General features: G+C 42.0%; 1 protein-coding gene across 2 annotated transcripts in view; it reads right to left on the bottom strand.

Annotated features, from left to right (window-relative positions):
• Positions 1–19368, bottom strand: part of LOC105002404 (lymphocyte antigen 75) — a 125060-nt gene extending 105692 nt beyond the window's left edge. Inside the window, exons 1-4 of one of the 2 annotated variants that reach the window (XM_010858990.1) lie at positions 18874–19368; positions 13514–13885; positions 8515–8685; positions 5031–5195 (exon numbers count right to left, since the gene is read on the bottom strand). In XM_010858990.1, the coding sequence (XP_010857292.1) occupies positions 5031–5195; positions 8515–8685; positions 13514–13885; positions 18874–18967 (802 nt within the window). In that variant the 5' untranslated portion in view covers positions 18968–19368. The remainder of the gene's footprint in view (positions 1–5030; positions 5196–8514; positions 8686–13513; positions 13886–18873) is intronic. The other variant, XM_010858991.1, reaches the window with a different exon arrangement.
• Positions 19369–20414: the final 1046 nt, after the last annotated feature.

Below are 20414 nucleotides of genomic sequence, written 5' to 3'. Positions count from 1 at the left end.
TAATTGTAGATGTTTAAACAAGTTTATAGCCTATTTGGGAAGAGTCCATAGAGTTTTGATAAAAATATAAGAGAATAAACAGTTGATGAGATTACAAACAGCTTGGAGGAAGTAGTTAACATTGAACCAGATGGAGAAATAACAGCATAGATAGAGAAAAAATTGTAAGTGTGATAGTGAGAAACTAAGGGTTAACCTCACTTTTCTCACGGAGAGAGATAAGGATACTCTCTCTACTAAGGAAGGAGAGGTGGATGTTTGAGTAGATGGCTTGAAGAGAATGCTGAAGGGAACTCTGGATTTTTCCTTTTTTTTCACCTTGTTAGCATAAACAAGGGCTGTCAGCACTGGTACAGCAAGACCTTGAGGATTTAATCTAATGTACATCTTTCTTTATTAGTAAATGGGATTGATTTTCCAGCATTCCTAAAGCAGTCCTGGAAATTATGACATATATATGGTACTCCAGATTTAACCATACCTGACATTCAGAATTCCTTTCATTCATTCATTTCTAACCAGGGATACTATATAGGGGACCAACCCTTCCCATCTATCCCAAGTTCAATGTCCTCTTTTCCATGAAACCTTTTCAGATATCCCCCAGCAGGAATTCTGAATAACCGTACTGCTTCCTTTGAATAATCCTATTGTTCACCTGCACACAAAAAGTAAACATTTACAATGGAACAAAATGATGTTTTGAAGGTGTCAGGCTCCTGTTTACTTCATCACCATGTTCTATTTGTGATCTGTATTGATGATGACTCATGCCTTATTCCTCACGAGAATCATAAGATTTTAAAATTGTGACTATGCTGATAACACCAGTGCTCAAAAGTTTGTGTGTGTCTTTCTGTGGATGTGATAAATTTGAAAGGCTCTGGTTGGGCAAATGCAAAGGGTAGGGATTTCTTCCCTGGTCTGGGATTTCTTACATGGTCTGGACAATTTGGAGCTGGACTTTTTTCCTTCATCTAGTCCAAGCAAGGAATGCTATGATACATTTGGAGGAATGTTTGGTAGAAAGAAAAGAAAAGAAAGTGAAGTCACTCAGTCACGTCTGACTCTTTGTGACCCCATGGACTGTAGGCTGTCAGGATTCTCCATCCATGGGATTTTCCAGCCAAGAATACTGGAGTGGGTTGCCATGTCCTTCTCCAGGGGATCTTCCTGGCCCAGGGATTGAACTCAGGTCTCCCACACTGCAGGCAGACTCTTTACTGTCTGAGCCACCAGGGAAGCGGGTGTGGACTAATTTGAGACTCTGTCTCTGCCTGTCTTTGCCATCAACAAAAAGATGATTGCTAGCTTAAGTCCCTATGTCTAATCAATGGGCAAGTCCACTGAACTAGATATTCTTGACCATCCCCAATACCCCTTTTCAGACATGACTCTGTATTTCTATTCCTCTCCCCACAGTGAGAAACTGTAGGGCCTGATAATGGTCATGCATCTGAGAGGAACATCAGAAAGGCCACAGCCAGCAGGGGCCCTGACCTAGACATGTCCTAGCCTTGGGCCAACTATCAACGGAGGTCAAAGTGAGCAGTCTCTCAGGGAAGAGACAAATTGAGGAGAATAGAAATGTGCTGTTCCTGCTCTGGGGATTGTAGGTCCTCCTTTATAGCTCTGGGATCAATCTATGATTAGAGGTCCCTGAGAAGGACAGAGCCACAGGACATTCGACTCCCAAACAAAATCTAGTGAATATGAGCAAACTGAATCCCCCACTGGTAGGCCCCTTTTATTAGTAAAACAAAATCAAAATAAACTAATTAGGTGCAGGGCAGGCACAGAGAAGAAAGAATGCTCTTTTAGACTGTGTGGGATTTATCTTCAAGAGGGACGATCCTACTTTATTCCTGTCAGCAAATTCCCTAGTCCCATCCAACCACTAGCTACCAAACCCAGAGATCATTTGGGAATAACATTCCCCACTATGTTTGTGTCTGTACAACTCTTATTTCCCCGACTAGACCAAGCACTTTGATTACAAATTTCTGACTCACTTTTGTGTGTGTGTTGTGTGTTCAGTCGCTCAGTCGTGTCTGACTCTGCGACCCCATGGACCATAGCCTGCCAGGCTCCTCTGTCCATGGAATTTTCCAGGCAAGAATACTGGAGCAGGTTGCCATTCCCTTCTCCAGGGGAGCTTCCCAATCCAGGGATGAAACCCACATCTCTTGTGTCTCGTGCATTGGCAGGCAGGTTCTTTACCACTGGCACCACCTGGGAAGCCCTTTTGTGGGCCTCACTATTCCCAGTCCACTGTTTACACCTGCTAGTTTTCAGGGAAGGGAAACAATATTAACAGAAATTTCAAGAAATGCTTCAGATTTGGTTACTCTGAGTTTCAGATGTCAAAGTACAGCTTTCTTAGGTCTTAGGAAATCAGCAATCATAATTAGGCATATTGAGCACTCACAGTGAAAAAGAAGCTTGGAAATTAGAAAGGACTGCACATCTGACATTACTGATAAGCAAAAAATTGTGGAGACAGCAGACAACTGAATCCATAACTCATTATCCTCTATTACTTGTTATTAAAGAAAATTGATGCATAAAGAAATCCTGCAACATTTATTCCTTCAAATGCATCATCAGACTGTTTGGACTGGTGTTGACAGTCACACTTTGACAACTTTTTCCCTCACAGAAGCCATTAGCTTCCAAATGTCAGTATTCTGGGAGACAAATTTATTGAAACTTTTAATTCTCAATAGTATTTTTTGTAAGTTTTCAGCGGGGTCTGGAATAGAATTCCATTGCCTAACAGTAGCCAAAATTATGTTTCTTTGACAGATTTCCATTCAAGAGATCTGATTATTCAAGTTCTGAATAACACAAGAAAGCGTTAAAAGAATAAGAAAGAGATCTGAATAAAGTTTAAGCCAAAAACCATGACAGAAGACCAGCAGACTTTTTTTGTGGTTACACTGGTTTATAACTAAGTTTCATGTGTGCAACATTATATTTCAACTTCTATATTTGGTGGCGTGCTCACCACCAAATTTTAGTTTCCATCTGTTCCTATATAGTTGACTTCTTTTAGCCACTTCACCACTTTTAGCCATTTCACCCACTTCTCTTCCTGCTTCTCATCTTATAACCATTATTCTGTTCTCTATCTATGTTTTTGTTTTGCTGTTTATGTATTTGTTTATTTAAATATGTCACATGAGTAAAGCCATACAGTACTTGTCTTTATATGTCTGACTAATTTCACACAACACAACACTCTCAAGGTCTCTCCGTGATGTTTTTCATAGAAATAGAACAAAATTTTATACAAACAAGATTCATATGGAACAACAAAAGACCCCAAATAACCAAAGCAATCCTGAGAAAAAAAACAAAGCTGGAGGTAACCACTCCCTGATTTCAAATTATATCACAAAGCTAGAGTAATTAAAACAGTATAGTATTGGCAGGAAAAACAGACACACAGATCAAAAGAACATAATTTTGAGAGCTCAGAAATATAGCCATGCATATATGGGCAACTGATTTATAACAAAGAACATACAACGGAGAAAGGATAGTCCTTTCAATAAATGGCATTGGGAAAACTGGACACCACCATGTGCGAAAGAATGAAACTAGACCACTGTCTTGTACCATATTAAAAAATCAGCTCAAAATGGATTCAAAATCTGAATCTATGACCTGAAACCATAAAACTCCTAGGAGAAAACATAGGCAGTATGTTCTCTGACATCAGTCTTAGAATGTTTCTGGATATATTTCCTTAGGCAAAAGAAGCGAAAGCACAAGTAAACAAACTCGCCTGTATAAATCCAGAAGGCTTCTGCACAGCAAAGGAAACTACCAACACAACAAGAGAACCTACCAATGTGAGAAGATATTTGCATATCATTTATCCTATAAGGGGTTAATATTCAAAATATACAAAGAACTCATACATTTCAAAAACAAAAAACCAAACAACCCAATTTAAAAATGGGCATAGGATCTGAACTGACACTGTTCCAAAGAAGACACATAGACAGACGGCCAACAAACATATTAAAGATATTTGACATCACTAGTTATTAGGGAAGTGCAAATCAAGACTACAATGAGATATCACCTCATGCCTGTTATCAAATGGGCAAGAAACAAAAAATGTTGGAGAAGATGTAGAGAAAAGGAAAGCCTCATACATTGTGGGTGCGAATGTAAAAGTCCAGTAGGTTTTCAATGATGAAAACAAAGAAAGGGATGTAAGAGGAGTAAGTACTACAGTAAAGAAGTAAGGGTTCTGGAGTTATATATATGTTGAAATTCAAATTCCAATTCTGATACTTCATAGCTCTGGGATGTTGGGTGTACTCTTTCTAAACAATGATTCCTAATCTGTAAGTGGGGATAAAAATAGTTGTCTTATGGCATTGTAATGATGATTAATTTATAGTTGCCCCCTGAAAAACATGAGTTTGAACCATGCTGGTCCACTTACATGCCGACTCTTTTCACTAAATACATACTACAGAGCTATAAAATCTACAGGTGGTTGAATCCACGGATGTAAATGTGAAGTTTTTTACTGAGGTGATCTACTTCAACTCAACAATCTTCTCCACTCTCCTCAAATTCTCTACTGTTCAATGTTCAAAGTGTTTAATGTTCACCTTTTTTCAGATCCTTTCATTTAGGCTTCAGTTAGCAGTTTAATCTTGCTACCTCACCTTGTTTTCTGAATATTTACCTCTCTTGGTCTTTATCATGAGATGCACTTTCAATGGACTGAATAGGATTATATTCAGTATTTTTTCACTTGGGGGCTTTGGTGTTAAATCCCAGGAAAAGACAGAGAAATATAGAAGAAAGCAACATACCTAGACATGAAAATAGAAGACAGCACCTTTACCATCTCAGCAATTTGCTCCACCACAAGCAACTTAAACCTACTTTTTTTAAAATTTTTTTATTGAAGGATAATAGCTTTATATAATTTTGTTATTTTCTGTCAAAGCTCAACATGAATCAGCCATAGGTATACATATATCCCCTCTCTTTAAACCTACCTTTAAGATAAGTTAACTCAGCAGCACTGTTGATGCTCAGTAAGTCAGCTCCTTGATTCTGACATGAAACGTAAGCTTCCTTCCAAGAAAGAGTTGCCTGAATATTAAATTGGTAGCAACTTCCAATCTCCTCGTTCTTTTCCCAATTATCTTCACAGCCACTTTCTGTTGATAAAAAGATATGTCAGTGATCATAAAATAAGGGCATAATGTTGTCTATTACTAAGAGTACTTACAAATACTGCCATCCAATTTGCATACTCTTAAGATATGCTAAGATTGAGGCTGTCATTGTTGTACTAGACAATATTTTGATTCTTTGGTTAGATGAAAAAACCAAACTCACAGGACAGGAAATGACTTAGACTAGTTAAAGCTTCCATGCTGCTTCTAGCTTCTACTCTCCTTTTATATAACCCCATTGGTTATAATGTCACATTTTAGCCCACGCCTACCCTCTGCCTAAGAACAGGAGTATTCACCTGTGTTCAACCCCTCGGCTCACTTGAAGATGGTATCAGACTAAAGAGGGGTTTGCCCATGTTCTGCAGTGAAACCACTGAACGTGTTTGCATGTGTGTGTGTTTAGACAATGCTTAAGTGCCTAAGATTTAACGCGCAGTGATACCTTATTTGCGAAACTCAGTCTAGTTTCTCCTTATATTTTAAAAGATGATGTAATATATGACTAATCTTACAGAACTAACATTATATAGGCACTATATGTCTGTATGTACATATGTGTGCATGTGTGTGTGTGCTCAGTCATGTCTGACTCTTTGTGACCCCCATGGACTGTAGCCCACCAGGCTCCTCTACCCATGTAATTTTCCAGGCAAGAATACTGGAGTAGGTTGCCACTTCCTCCTCCAGGGGATCGTCCCAACCCGGCGATCAAATCCATGTCTCCCGTGTCTCCTGCATTGGCAGGCAGATTCCTTACCACTAGCGCCACCTGGGAAGACTATATATGTATATATAAATATACATGTACATTGTGAACATCGTTTTTCTTCAACAAATATCTCAAGAACATGCATAACTTCAGATGAAGAACCTTCAAGCTCTTTCCAGGACAGATATGTAGGTCTTGATACAATTAGTTCAAAAATATACTCAGGGCCTCCATGTGCTCCCAACAAGAAGGAAAAACCAACAGAGCTTACGTTAAGTGTATCCCTGGCTTCACGTGGGATCTTCCAAAGGGTCTCCCATAACCTATGGACCCTCAAGCGGGAAGGGCCCTTAGAGATCCTTTTGTGTAATGTCTTCATTTCACAGATAGGAACAAGGATCTAGGGACATTAGCAGCAGAGCTATAACCAGAGTACAGCTGTCTAACTCTGGTGTTGTTGATTTTCCGAATGGCATACACTGCTTCTTCAGCCATTTCTGAATGTCCTAAACCACAACAGAGGTGGTTGTGACATTTGGTAAAAACAAAGTAGGTGGATTTGCAAGTGCATTACCTAAAGGTTCTTTTTTTATCACTAAGGCAAAACACTTGTAAATCTGGAAGATTTCAGCAGGACGGTGATGTATTATTTGCTGTAAAATACAATCTCTATGGTTTAGCAGTCCTCAGATTTAAGAAACTCACAATCTCACTTCTGTAGAAAGGGAGGCACATGAATGCACTGATAACCCCTGCTTTCCTCCAAAGTAGGCTAAAGGCACCAAGACACACGTCAGTCAAGGCAGCAAGGTGGAATGGGATGGGGAATGAACAAGGTGGAACAAGGTGGAACACACTGGGAAATGAAGGTCAGAATCCTGGGAGATCTACCAGGCTCCACACAAATACGTCTGACACTGACAGGCTATTTCATCAATCTAGGTCTGCTGCTCCTCACCTGAGAAATGAGGGTTTGCTCTGAATAACGTCTAAGCCTCTCCACAATCCCTAAAGTTTCTGATCCAGACTTTGTGCTAGGCTAAGTCGCTTCAGTCACATCCAACTCTTTGCAACCCTAAGAACTGTATACCACCAGGCCCCTCTGTCCAAGATTCTCCAGACAAGAATACTGGAATGGGTGCCCTCCTCTAAGGGATCTTTCTGACCCAGGGATCGAACCTGTGTCTCCTATGGCTCCTGCATTGCAGACGGATTCTTTACTGCTGCAATGGGGAGCCCATGATCCAGACTATGGTAAGACTGAAATAAAATTGGTGGCTGGTTGACCGAACCCAGCTTGTCATCAATTACAGGTGGAATAAATGTTGGCTTTTTATCTTTCAATAAGTTGTAAGTGTTGAAAAGCCTTTGCCTCTACCTAGAAAAGTAATTCTTAAAGTGCGATCCCCAGACCATCATCAGCATCATCTGGGAACTCACTAAACTGCAAAGTTTTGGATACCATCCAAAATCTACCAAATTACAATTTCTGGAGGTTGGCCCCACAAATCTGTATTGTAACAAACTCTCCAAATAATTCTGTTGCAACCTGAAGTTTGAGAATGATTGGCTTGACATAATCTCTTCAAGTTGCTTAGGACTCTACATTTTGAAGCTCAGCTTCTCTTAAAGAGAGATCAGCATTACTAATTTCATCAGACTCGCTACTGAATAAGGCAGGATAATGTAGTTGTTTGAGGCAAGGGCTCCAGAGCTGAATCTGAATCCTAGCTCTGAAATTTATTATCTATGTAACCTTAGGCAATTGATTTAACTCTCCAGTGCCTCGCTTTGCTCATCTGTAATATGGGTACATGGGCTTCCCAGATGTCTTGGTGGTAAAGAATCCACCTGCCAATGCAGGAGAGCCAAGTTCCATCCCTGGGTCAGGAATATCAACTGGAGAAGGAAAAGCAACCTACTCCAGTATTCTTTCCTGGGAAATCCCATGAACAGAGGAGCCTGGAGGGCTACAATCTATGGGGTCACAAAAGAGTCTGACAGGACTTAGCAACTAAACAACAACAACAAAATGAGGATAAATAATAGAACCTACCTTACAAAACTGTGTATAGAGTAAATGAGTTAATAAAGGTTGAGTACTTAGAATAGCACCTGATATTTGGCAGGGCCAAGAGATAACTATTGCTGCTATAAGTAATAACCATTACTATTACTGGAGCTTTTTCCTTTCTATTTACTGTTGATGCTTTTAACTTATTGGCCATTAAAAAATAGTTCTTAATTTTGAAACTGTTCTATTAAGGCCACTAGCAATTTTCCTGACTGCTCCTGGCAATAGCCAGGAAGTAGCCTGGTCCTCTTCCTGAAGTATCTGTGGTACAGCAGACTTCCTCATCATCTGCCTTCAGTGACAGCATCCTGTCTTGGTTCTCTTCCTGGCTCACTTCTAAAAGTAAGTTCTTAGCTACACACGACTTCCCTGTCTTCCCTCAAATATACACTCCTTCTCTAGGATATCTGTTGCTGTCATTTTTGAGTAATCATGGGACTCTTCCCTTTCCCCTTTGCCACATAGGAACAGTATCCTTTTCTTTCCACCTACAAAGTTCACCAGCCCATACATACCTGGTTGTAAGCAGATGCCCCACTGCTGATCATATTCGTAATTTAAGGTGGTTGCACACCATGGCCCACTGCGATCTCCATCAAAAATGCACTCATGATGCCAGGTCCCATTAACTAAGAAGGGAAATTCACAAGGTCTCCCAAAAGAGTTCCCATCTCTAGTATAGATCTCTGTGGGTTGGGGAGAAAGTAGAGGAAAGAAGAGTTAAAAACTAGATACTCAGCTTTAGCTAACTGCCTTCTAAAACCGTTTTGAAAGATGTTTTCATACTTATGAGAACCCAGTATCTAGGCGGGCTGCACCATGTGGCAATTCCAACTGTGTGGCTGTGGGCAAGCTCTCCAACCTCTATCAGTCTCCGTTTCTGCATTTGAAAATTAGGAATAATGATATCGGCTCATAGCGTTGTTCATGAGATTCAGTGAGATGATCAGGTAAAGCTTCATTTATTGTGATGTGATGAGGAGCTAAAAGATCCTGGCTTTATCATGTAAGGATAAACTGACTCCTCTGGATGGCAAAGAAAGTCACCAAAAGGGGTGTCTGCTTGAGAGGAAACCTAAATTCTATTTTCTTTAGTAAGAGTGAGGCCAACAAAATATTTTGGAATCACTGAGGCTGGGTGTGGGCTTTGAAACCAACTGTGGAGTTAGAGAGATGCACAAATAGCTCCACTGTTACAGACTGGTGGTAGAATCAAAGCTGAGAGTTTTGAGGAAGTAGGAGAAAAGGCTGCTGAGTTTCTCAGCAGTCTCTTGGAGAGGGATAGGACGTGGTAATTCAGGTTATGAAAGAAGAACCAGAGTCAGCAGGGCAGTCACGGAACCAGCTGGTGGCCAGCAAGGTAGCAGAACTAGCCTTTCCTGTCAACAAATTTTCCCTGGTACATGGAGAGAAACTGAAGAACAATTCCAACCTCAAATATACATGGAAATGCCAGAAGAAGTGCTAAATACTTATGTTGGTAACAGTTCCTTTAGAGAGGTGTCTTATAGAACAGCTAACCCTATAACTATTTCGGTCCCCTTTTCCATAATTTGTTTAAAACCATGGTTGTTATCAGATCAAATAATGACTATTATATGTAGAGGATAATAATCAGATTTTATCATCATTTACCATGCAAGTTGGGTCCCTCAAAATGTCTCATAGATTTGCTTAAAAAGGTGTTTAAGATAGAATTTGATTCCACATTCCTTATTATTCTCAATTGCTTGTTTAACTGAAATGTGAGGCTTAACAGTTTAGAATGTATTCAGCAGTACAGGAAAATAATGTAGATGTTTTTACTTGCAAACAATCTTTTAAGGATTTTGGTTTTGTTTTCCTCTGACATATAAATGGTTTTGAACGGTATACTTTGGTTAAAGAGCAATTTGACCTTATATTTTATAAGGATTCTACTTATTATCTACCTTTTATTTTTAACCATAACAAAACTCCCAATAGCACATGACTGATTTCTCTTCCTATATCACAGCACTTAAAAGGAGAGTCCGTGAGCACAATGACTATGATTTGTAGAATCATGAGGGTTTTTTTTTTTAGTAAGACTTGTAAAAATGCTTTCACTTGCTCTTTCCCATAAGCCCACAAGATCAGTGGGGCAAGTATTACACTTATCTGTGAAATCCCCGTTTTTGCAGAGTCGTTAAGTGAAACATTCAGTCATTCAGCTGTGACAGGGATCGAAACTGGCTCTCTCCTTGAGTCCTTGACATATAAGGACAACGTGTGATATCAGTGGCTGCCTTCTCAGGCTTCAAGTTAGTGTCATAGCTCAAAGCTGGGCTTCAATTAAAAAGCTCTCCTGTTCACAATACATTTTGAAGAATGATAAGCATATAACAACCACAACAGCAGCAGCTAAATTATGCTAATTATTCACTAAGACTTTTATTCTTACACATTCTTTGATGTTATTGGACCCCTTAACTCCCAAGGATCTCCCCAGAGAGACAGGCTTTCCTAAGATACCCTTTGAATGTATGAATTTCCGATGTTGGCAGCCTTAAAACCACATCTTACTCTGCAATAGGCACACATCTATGAGATGAGATGCTTACATAGAAAATTAACATTAACCTCTTTGGTAGCAAAAGAAAAAAACAGCTTCAATATTTAAAGAGCTTGGCAGACTTCTAAGTTGCTTAGAATTCAGACACTTTTACAGGTTCCCCACCCACCACTGAAAGTCTACTTCCTCTGCGTGATTCACCAAACATTCAAAACTTGAGGGGTGCTAGTGTGAGGCCAAGATATCTTAATGATATAAATGCATATGTGGATGCCAGTCAAGATCAATTAATTCATCAAATTTATACAGTGAAAATTTTTTCTGAGAGGAGCATGGCTCACACAGGATGGGGGTGAGGAGAGAGGCAACCCAGAACACAATGACAGATAAATGTTTTTATATTAGAAGTAAAAAAAATTATATAGCAGAAGCCAAGCGAAAAGTAAAGAAGCTATATCTGGGGAATGTCATCCTGGTTTTTGCCGTAACAAGCTGGGTTACCTTGAACTTCACTTTGTTGGACTCTGGTATCTTATCTTTCTTATTCTGTACAATTAGATAAGAAGGAGGGGGCGGGGTCCAATATGAGAAGTTTGAGAGAGCATATCTAGAGAAAGTCTTTAACTTAAGACATCACTCTCCAACCCAAGAACAAGAAGGGACTACAAAATTTTAAAAGAGTAAAATTGCCAGGACTTAATATCTGACTACTTTTGAATGGTGGCAGAGAAGAGCAGAGGAACTCTAGGGTGACTTGTAGATTTCTGACGTGCAACTTGGATGGTACCCGTCACCTGGAGAGGAATGGAGAAGAGGCAAGTTTGGCTCTGGTGTCAGTGCAAGTGAAAACTCAAGATATATGCTGATAAGTCAGGACTACATGCATCTTGTCTTGTTTCTTAGTTGGATATTTAGTGTTTAAAATACTGTATTTGGTAAGGTCAAATACAGCCTGTGGGCTCTTGCTGGTGAGCACTGTTCAGCTTTCTCTGGGGTGATGCCCTAGGTGGGTTTTTAATCTTTTTTGCGCCACTGATAACTTCGGCAGCCGTGTGAAACGTGTGAGCCCCTTCTCAGAAAAACATAAATGTGTAAAATAAAACACATAGGATTATAAAGAAAACTAGTTATATTGAAATAAAGGCATTTGGGGGACTGAGGGAATTTATAATTACAACTATGTCCCTCAGTTAGGAGCAGAAGACAGACGGAGCCCAGCCAAGAAAATTATTGTTTCTGATCTTTGAACAAATATAATGAAACAAGTTAAATCAAGTTCAAAAGGCAATTCGCATGGTTCCATGTTTTCTCTTGGCTGCCAAGTGAGAGAAAGGCTTTATAGCACAAAATTTAAGCTTGCCATTCTTAAAGTGGTATCCAAAAAGCAATTGCTTTTTAAGGTTAGGAGAAAGGTGGCTAGCAGAAGCAGACTTTTCAACTACTCAAGGGTTGAGGACTGAAGAAAAGGAAAACCCCATCTCTGATTCTCTGACACTTCCCATAACAGCAGAACCTGACATCTCGGAAGCTGCTGCACCCTCACTAGGAAATGGAAAGAGTGGTTTCTCCAGGAGAAAAACCTGTTCAGGTACAAAAAAGATGGGAGGCCAAATTTAGCTTAAAAGAAGAGGAAAAAATCTCTGTAAAGCTATGTAAATTTACAAAGAAGAGTACACATGAGATAAGTAAGACAAAGATAATATAATGAAACATATACAAATGTATATAGATACTCATACATTCAACATTTGATATAATTTAGAGCAACATAATGGGGAAAGATTTGCTTGTGTGAGAGCTAATTTACATTTGGAGGTTTAAAAGATAAATCTACTTCCTTTTAAACTCAAAAATTCATTATAACCAAGTCTCTAGACTCAAAGTTCATGATCAGTGCCCCCAAAGGCAAAGCAGGCAGTTCCAGACATACGATGGTATGACATACAACTTTTTGACTTTGTGATGGTATGAAAGTGATACCTAGTCAGTGAAACTGTACTTTGAATTTTGATCTTTTCCTGGGCTAGCAATACATGGTACAGTCCTCTCTCTGATGCTGGGCAGCGGCAGCCACAGCTCCCAGTCAGCCACACAGTCACGAGGGTAAACAACTGACACACAACCATTCTGTTTTTCACTTTCAGTACCGTATTCAATAAACTACAAGAGGTATTCAACATGTGACTATAAAATAGGCCAGGCTTTGTTTTAGGTGGCTTTTCTCAACTGTAGGCTAATGTAAGCATTCTGAGCACATTTAAGGCAGGCCAGGCTAAGTTATGATATTCGTTACAAGTGTATTAAATGCATTTTCAACTTATGATATTTTCAATTTATGATGGGTTTATTGGGACAAAACAACATTGTAAGTAGAGGAAGATTTGTATTCATATACTTATTTTGGAGGCAACTGAGGAAAAAGTCTACTCTTATAATACTGAATCATAAATACAGTGTGATAGCCATGCCAAAATAAAAAATAAAGCCACATAATACTCTTAAAGTTTTTCCATTACATCCAAATCTGCAGACAAGAAAAAAATTCATTTCCTTTTTTTTTTTTTCCTCTTTCTTCTTGTTTTTTAACTTAGAATGGAGTCAACCTTATTAGGTTATTTGACTTTTATCCTGTGTAGGGGACTTCCAGTTACTCTAACATTTTCTTTTCTCTGGAATTCAGGATATAATCATGGAAAGTACATATGCTCAGGCATCAGAGAGATTTCAAACCCCCAGGTGCCACAGAATGGCTGTGAGACCTCTGACAAGGCACCTAACTTCTCCTACCCTTCCCTGTGAAAGTTGGCAAACAGCACTGACCTCATAGAAGCAGCTCAACGTTACTACTCAGTGCCTGGAACTAGAGGCCAGTTCACTTGACTCACCAGTGTATGACTCTAAGTGTGATCAGAGGTACACGTTCAAGGCCACTTGCACCAAATACAACAGCAAATAAGTCAGAGTCCCTCTCCAGTACTCACCATGGTAAGGCTGGGCACACAAGTTTTCCTCTGAGCCTCCTTTCTTCCAGACATCTGATGAATTTGTACTTGCTATGGCGTGTCCATCCCTCAGAGCCAACTGGTACTGGGCAGCCCCGTAGAGAGAGTGATGCTCACATTTCCACCACAGCATGGCATTGGAGTCGCAGCTGAACATTCTCAAGGAATCTGTGGGTTTGGTAATATCTAGGCCAAGACACTTCTGGGACTGCAAATGAAAGAGCCGATGCTGGGACACCCACTTCCACAACATGTCCTTGGTTTCGTCGCAGTCCTTTACCACTATCCAGTCGTTCAGCGGCGTGATGCACTTGCCTGTGTTTTCATTGACGATGGTGAATGGATCATTACCTGAGACAAGACAAGCAGAAAAGACATTTCAGGATTCTGAATTATGTGGCCGATGTGCCTTGGCCCTGCTTGCTAAGGAGAGTGAGTCTGAGCACCCCCAGACTGTTAACATCCTCCCAGCTGTATAAACTGTAACGTTCTACACAAGGTTGGAGGACAGTGGTGGCCAGAGAGGCAGTTCAGTGTAGGATTAAGAGCGTGGGCTCTGGGGCCAGTTTGCTTGGCTTTATATTAATAGTTTGCTCTGCTATTATTGACCGTGTGATCAGGGTGTCATTTACCTGCTGTGCATCAGCTTTCTCCTTTGTAAAACAGTACTTCACAGGGTGGATGTAAGGATAAAAGGAGCTCATACATGTAAAACACTTAGAATAGTACACATATTTGTTATTGTCATTCAGTGAGACCTCCTCCTTATTTAATGAGATAAAGAAGCTCCTTAGAGCTTCTTTAGATAAGTGGCCTGTAGACAATGAAAAATATCCTGAGCTTTTTCAGGACACAATTCTGTCCTGCTTGCACTTCGGCTACTTCAGCAAGGTAATTATTACATGACATTAATGTGTCTGATTAAATTTGGAAAACTCAGCAGTGGCCACAGGACTGAGTCTGTAGAGCAAGATTCACATCTGTTATAGCAAATTACAATAGTACAATTTGGTCAGTGCTTTTACAAAGGAACATTTTGTGAAGCGATAGCACAGAACATGTTGATGACCTGAAGCAGTTTAGACAAATGTAAGCAATCTTTGTCAATGAACCCAAGGGTTCTGGAGAAGGAGCTGTAAAATTTTAGTTCCCAAAAGGTACTTTCATTTTGATGCCAACGTCACATTCAGTGGTTTTACTGACACTAAACACCTTTTCTAATAATACTTCATAGGCTTGCAGAGTTAAAAATTCTTATACTAAGGACTGGAGGGGAAATTTCACTATGCAAATAACACCTATATGATTAAGTTCAATTCCAGTTTGAACTCTGGACAGAATTTTTGCTTGTTTTAAATAGCAGTAGCAGCACCAAGAGAAATAACAGGAACAGCAAGAACAAAATCGTTTAAAACCTTAAGCTATTTCCACTTTCAAGTTGCTATTTTAAAATACTGCCTAGGGTTGCAGTTAGATCTGTTTGAATAGCAGCTTCCATCCCTCATTCTTCTTTGACATCACTCTGCTGTTCCCTACCTTATGAACACAATTTGGGCAGACGGTTAGCCAAAAAAAAAAAAAAAAGGAAAACATATTATCTCAGAAGATTATCAGACTATGATATAACTCTTTGCCAACCTATTCCCTCTCACCTCTCTTGTGCTCCAAAGTATTAGGTACTTAGCAGAAACAAAGGAGTCGGCTTCTGCGGGAGAGTGGGCAGTGCACCCCTGCTGGATCTTCCCCTCTCCTGCTCTGTAATCTCCCTGCTCTCCTTCCTGGACACTTTGCTCTGTGCTCTTTGACCCAAGATTTTCCAAGTTGCCTTTGCAGAATCTAATGGATTAGCTACAGCGCTTAGAACAGTGGCGAGAGCAGTAGAATAAGGAGTTAGGGGTCCTAGACTGAAGATCTACCTCTGTTTCTGGTTAGCTGGGACACCTTGGGGAATTCAGTTAATCTCCTCAGGGTCTTCTCATCTCCAAATGTGAGATGAAAGCAGTAGAGTATAAAAATCTAAGTTACTTCCAGTGCTAACACTCTATGCTTCCACTAATTCAGTTTTCCTAGCCTTGCAGGCTTTACAGGGCTCTGCTAAGTTCACTGCATATTGTTCCTGAACAGATGTCCACAACTTTATTACATCATGCCAGTAGCATTTTAGGTCATTTGAATTCCATCTGTATTGGGCATGTGCACTTAGGTGACAGTGCTGCCTTATAAGTACTCTGGAAGAGAACAAAAATTTACCCTTTCCCATTTGCTTCCCTGGTAACTCAAACAGTAAAGAATCCACCTGCAATGTAGGAGATCCAGGTTCAATCCCTGGGTAGGGAAGATTCCCTGGAGAAGGGAATGGCTCCCCACTCCAGTATTCGTGCCTGGAGAATTCCATGGACTACAGGAGAGGGTTCCATGAGTCAGACATGACTGAGTGACTAATGCTTTCACTTTCATTTAATATACGTTTAACTTCTAGGACACCCATGGACTTAACAAGGTTGTAGAAATTCTGAAAGACTATAGGAGAGGTGTGGAGTAGCTATGTTGAAAAGGAGTTTCCAAGCTTCTAACATCTATGATTGTAGATACTTGTCTCATTCTAAATCTAGATTTAGAATATTACATAATATTACATATTACAAGTATGTAATATCAATGCTTGACACCAATAGTGATCACTTAGCTAATACATTAATTATTGATATGATTTAAGGAAACTTGTCATTAGTCTTCATATATAATGTACAAGCATTCATACATAATATATAACCTAGGGAGAGTCTTGTAGTCTCATGATAGTTCCTCATATCTTTCTTTACCCTTACAAAGAAGCTGTTCACTCCGCTCCAGTCTTGTGACCCTATTGGGAAAGTAGGTTGGGGTAGGGGAGGTCTGAAAAATGTGAAAATAATTTTAAAAATTTGTTAAATAAGGGTCTATGAAATACATCAGAAATGTATTATACTTTGAAATGGTGATTACAGAGCAATTTATAAAACAGATTCTTTACTGATAGCCATATATTGCATCTTATTCACTTTATACTGGCCCTAAAGGGAATTTTAATATTTACCTACAAATACAACATTGAGACAAGTCTAAAAGACAGAGGTTCATGAAAAGAAGACTCATCACCTCACCATCCCTAGAGCACTTTTTTAAATGTTTCATTTTATATAAACATTCTACTGATGTTTAAGAGGAAATAGCTATGTAGCATTATCATAAATTGAAAATGAATTTTTAGACCATCACAGGAAAGCTCTTTCTTATTGTCTGATTGTTAAGTAACTCCTGTGTTACAGGACCCAAACCAAAGAGCTTTGCACATTCCAAAGAAAAACTGGGCCTCAACATTTTGTAACCCACAGACATATGGAGAGGAGATGGTTTTGGAAGGCAAGACGGATGAAGATTGCAACTTTTTTAGTTTCACGGGAACTTCCTGAGCCCACACTGTTAAGCATTTTGTGGAACTGCTACTATATGTGCAGAGTGTACACTAGGAGAGACCCAGAAGTCTGGATTTGCCAGTTCAAAAACAGTCCTAAAGTGATGGTTGGGTCCAGAGCAATGTACTAGGAGTCAGAAAGTCATGGAGTTCAGATTGGGTGGTGTGGGCTGATGAAAACCTCAGGAGTCTCTGAAGAATTAATGTACTTCAAGCTGCTAGCCCTCCAAGGAGGCAAAAAAGCTAACTAAGCAATTGGCATCCTCCCAAGGACACAGAAGTACTTCCCCTGCATCTGAGTATTGGAGACCGCCTGCACAAACCTAGCTGCACACATGTGATGAAGCACACACCATCACCAGCATCATGAAGCTGACACAGTGCCAAACAAGCTACCCAAATGGCTGAGATTTCAAAATTCCAGCGCTTCCCTCAATAGGGCCACAAGTCTGACCAGAGCAGGTGCTCAAGGTGGGGAAGGATGCAGGAAAACAAACACCTTTGAGGACCTCCTGCAAGAAGAACGGCATTAAGTTCGAGCTCTTTGCTCTTGGTTGATGAGAGAGGCCAGGAATTGCAGAGATTGCAGAAATTAAGAAAATCTTGAGTTCTATGGGGGAGACAAAAGAGATAAAATAAAGCAAATGCACATGGAAGCCAAGTTTAGTGATTGAAAGGCTAGTGTGTTTCCATCACAGTTAGCTGCTGCCATGATAATTTTCTCCCTGGATTATCGGGGCAGGCAGAACAGAATTCTCACAGCAATAAGGGCCTTTTGGGAGTTTCCAATATGGGGGGATCAAAGAAGAATGCAGAAGGGTGAATCAAAACAAGGTCAGCGATAAAGTTCTTGACATAAGATGATGCTACTCATGATCTCAACCATCAGACAGTAACTCAGTTTAACTGCAAAGAAAGTAAATACCATAAGCAAACCGCAGTTTTTCAAAAACTCCCTTGACCATCTTTTACTTCCTCATTCTGACATGTTGACAGAAGTGGTAGGTGGGGACAGCTCACTAATTGTCTGTGAAGCACCCAGACTAAGAAACAAAGTCCTCAGTACACCTTTGCCAAGGCAGAAAGAGATTAAAAGCAAACTCCGGGTGCTGCCAAGGGGTGGGCAGGCACTACTCAGAGCATCAGCGAAGGGTGTCTGCTCCTCGTCCTGCTTCTCAAGTAAGAGAGAGGCAAGAGGTCTCTGGGCAAGCAACCTGGGCTCCACTGCGGGAACTTCGACCTCTGGGGTGGGGGTTGGGGTAAACGTTTGGAGCTGGATAAGCCAATTAGAAGAAAGAGTCGCTGCTGGAGGCATGGGGGGAGGGCATCATATCAGAGTCTTGGCCATAGTCATTGTAGAAGACAGGGCTTTTTGACGGGCACCAGGAACAGACTGAAGTTAGAGAATCGCTGTTTCATTCTGGCGCTGTGGGTGGAAAGCTCCTCTTGACACTGAGTGGCCAAGGTGACCAAGGGGCGAAGGAGGACCGAGACGGCGGGATGCGGCGTGAGGTGGGTGGGTGGGTGGGTGGGTGAGGGGGCTGTTGAGAAGCCCTAAACCCTAGCGAAGCAAGATTTCAGAGGAAAGGACGAGGAAGGCGCGGGAGACTCGTTCAGAAAAGACACTCTGGGTGCCTCCCCTACGGTGGACTCCAGGCCCTCCGCACGAGAAAAGCCCTGCGCCTCCTCGTCCCACTCCGTGCTCCTCCAGGACTCCGGAAGGTAACGGAGCGCCTTCTCCCCGCACCTCCCTTCCGCTCACTTGTCCAGCAGAGGTGACAGGACCCCGGCACGCAGCCCGAACCCGAATCAAGAACAGTCGGCCGACCGGGCGGCGTCGAGGTACCTAGCCGGCCAGGCGGCCGGCGGACGCGCCCGCGGTTACCTGAGTGGCCAGAGGGCTCCACCAGCCCGAAGCCCGGGAGGAGCAGCATGAGCAGCTCTGCCGCACGGCGAGGGGTTGCCCAGCGCGTCCTCATCCTGAGCCGGCCCCGGCGCTTCAGTCGGGTCTTCGGGGGCACGCGGCACCCAGCCCTCCGGGTGCGCCAGGTCAGCCCCTCCACCGCCTTTGCCCCCAACCCCCAGCCTCCCGGGGCGCCCCGGGCCCGCCCCCGCCGCCCTCGGCCAATCGCATCAGCCCGTCGTGGGTCCCAGGGCGGTGCGGGCGGGGCCCGGAGGTGGCGGGCCGGATACCGGGCGGGAAGACAGCGCGTAAAGAGCGCTGCGCACCTGCGTTGGGCTGCCAGCCTAGGCTGGAGAGCAGAGCACCGCGCAGACTAGCGGGCCAGGAGGAAGCCCCACCGCGTCTTCAGTAAAGTTGAGGAGATGCGGCCCTGGCTGGGACTTGGCACCGCCCTAGTGGGTGGTCTGCCTAACGCACCTCGGTCAGGCATGGCTTCTTCCTTTCACGCAGCTGGCCTGGAAAGGCACCCGCATCCCCTCGTACCCGAAAGAGCGAAATGTGCACCCATCCTGTTGCGACTGTGGTCGAGCCAAAAAATTCAGTCGTCCTTGGCACCGTCCTGAGTATTTGATAGTCCAAACAAAGGTGAGGTGATGGCTCAATGACGTTTCACCCGCACTTGTTAAAGTATTAAAAACAAGAGCTATTTGAGTGACTCTATAAGACTTCCCTGGTGGCGCAGAGGTTAAAGCGTCTGCCTGCAATGTGGGAGACCTGGGTTTGATCCCTGGGTCAGGAAGATCTCCTGGAGAAGGAAATGGGAGATCTCCTGGAGAAGGAAATGGCAACCCACTCCAGTATTCTTGCCTGGAGAATCCCATGGACGGAGGAGCTTGGTGGGCTACAGTCCACGGGTCGCAAAGAGTTGGACACAACTGAGCGACTTCACTTTCACTATAAGACTTCCAAGGATGACTAAGTTGTATAACTGTTTGGCCTTTACAAGTAAGCTCTTTTCTTAATAATTAAACAACAGTTATAATCCACTTTCACTTTTCACTTTCATCCATTGGAGAAGGAAATGGCAAACCACTCCAGTGTTCTTGCCTGGAGAATCCCAGGGACCGGGGAGCCTGGTGGGCTGCTCTCTATGGGGTCGCACAGAGTCGGACACGACTGAAACGACTTAGCAGCAGCAGCAGCAGAGTGTGGAAGTCCGCATCCAAAACTGGTCATTGTGAGAGCAGACTTTATCCTCAGCTTGTGGGAACTGATATCATTATAAATAGGGTGATCTGAGTTGCCTGCGTGCTAAGTCGCTTCAGTAGTATCCGACCCTTTGAGATCCCATGGGCTGTAGCCCGCCAGACCCTCTGCCCATGGGGATTCTCCAGACAAGAATACTTACTGGAGTGGGTTGCCATGCCTCCTCCGTGGAATCTTCCCAACGCAGGGATCAAACCTTAGTCTCTTAAGTCTCCTCCATTGACAGGCGGGTGCTTTACCACTAGTGCCACCTGGGA

The sequence above is a fragment of the Bison bison genome, unplaced genomic scaffold (genome assembly GCF_000754665.1).
Source record: "Bison bison bison isolate TAMUID 2011002044 unplaced genomic scaffold, Bison_UMD1.0 scf7180017864452, whole genome shotgun sequence".
In the NCBI taxonomy this organism is placed as follows: Eukaryota; Metazoa; Chordata; class Mammalia; order Artiodactyla; family Bovidae; genus Bison; species Bison bison.
This window is presented reverse-complemented; position numbering and strand designations above follow the sequence as displayed.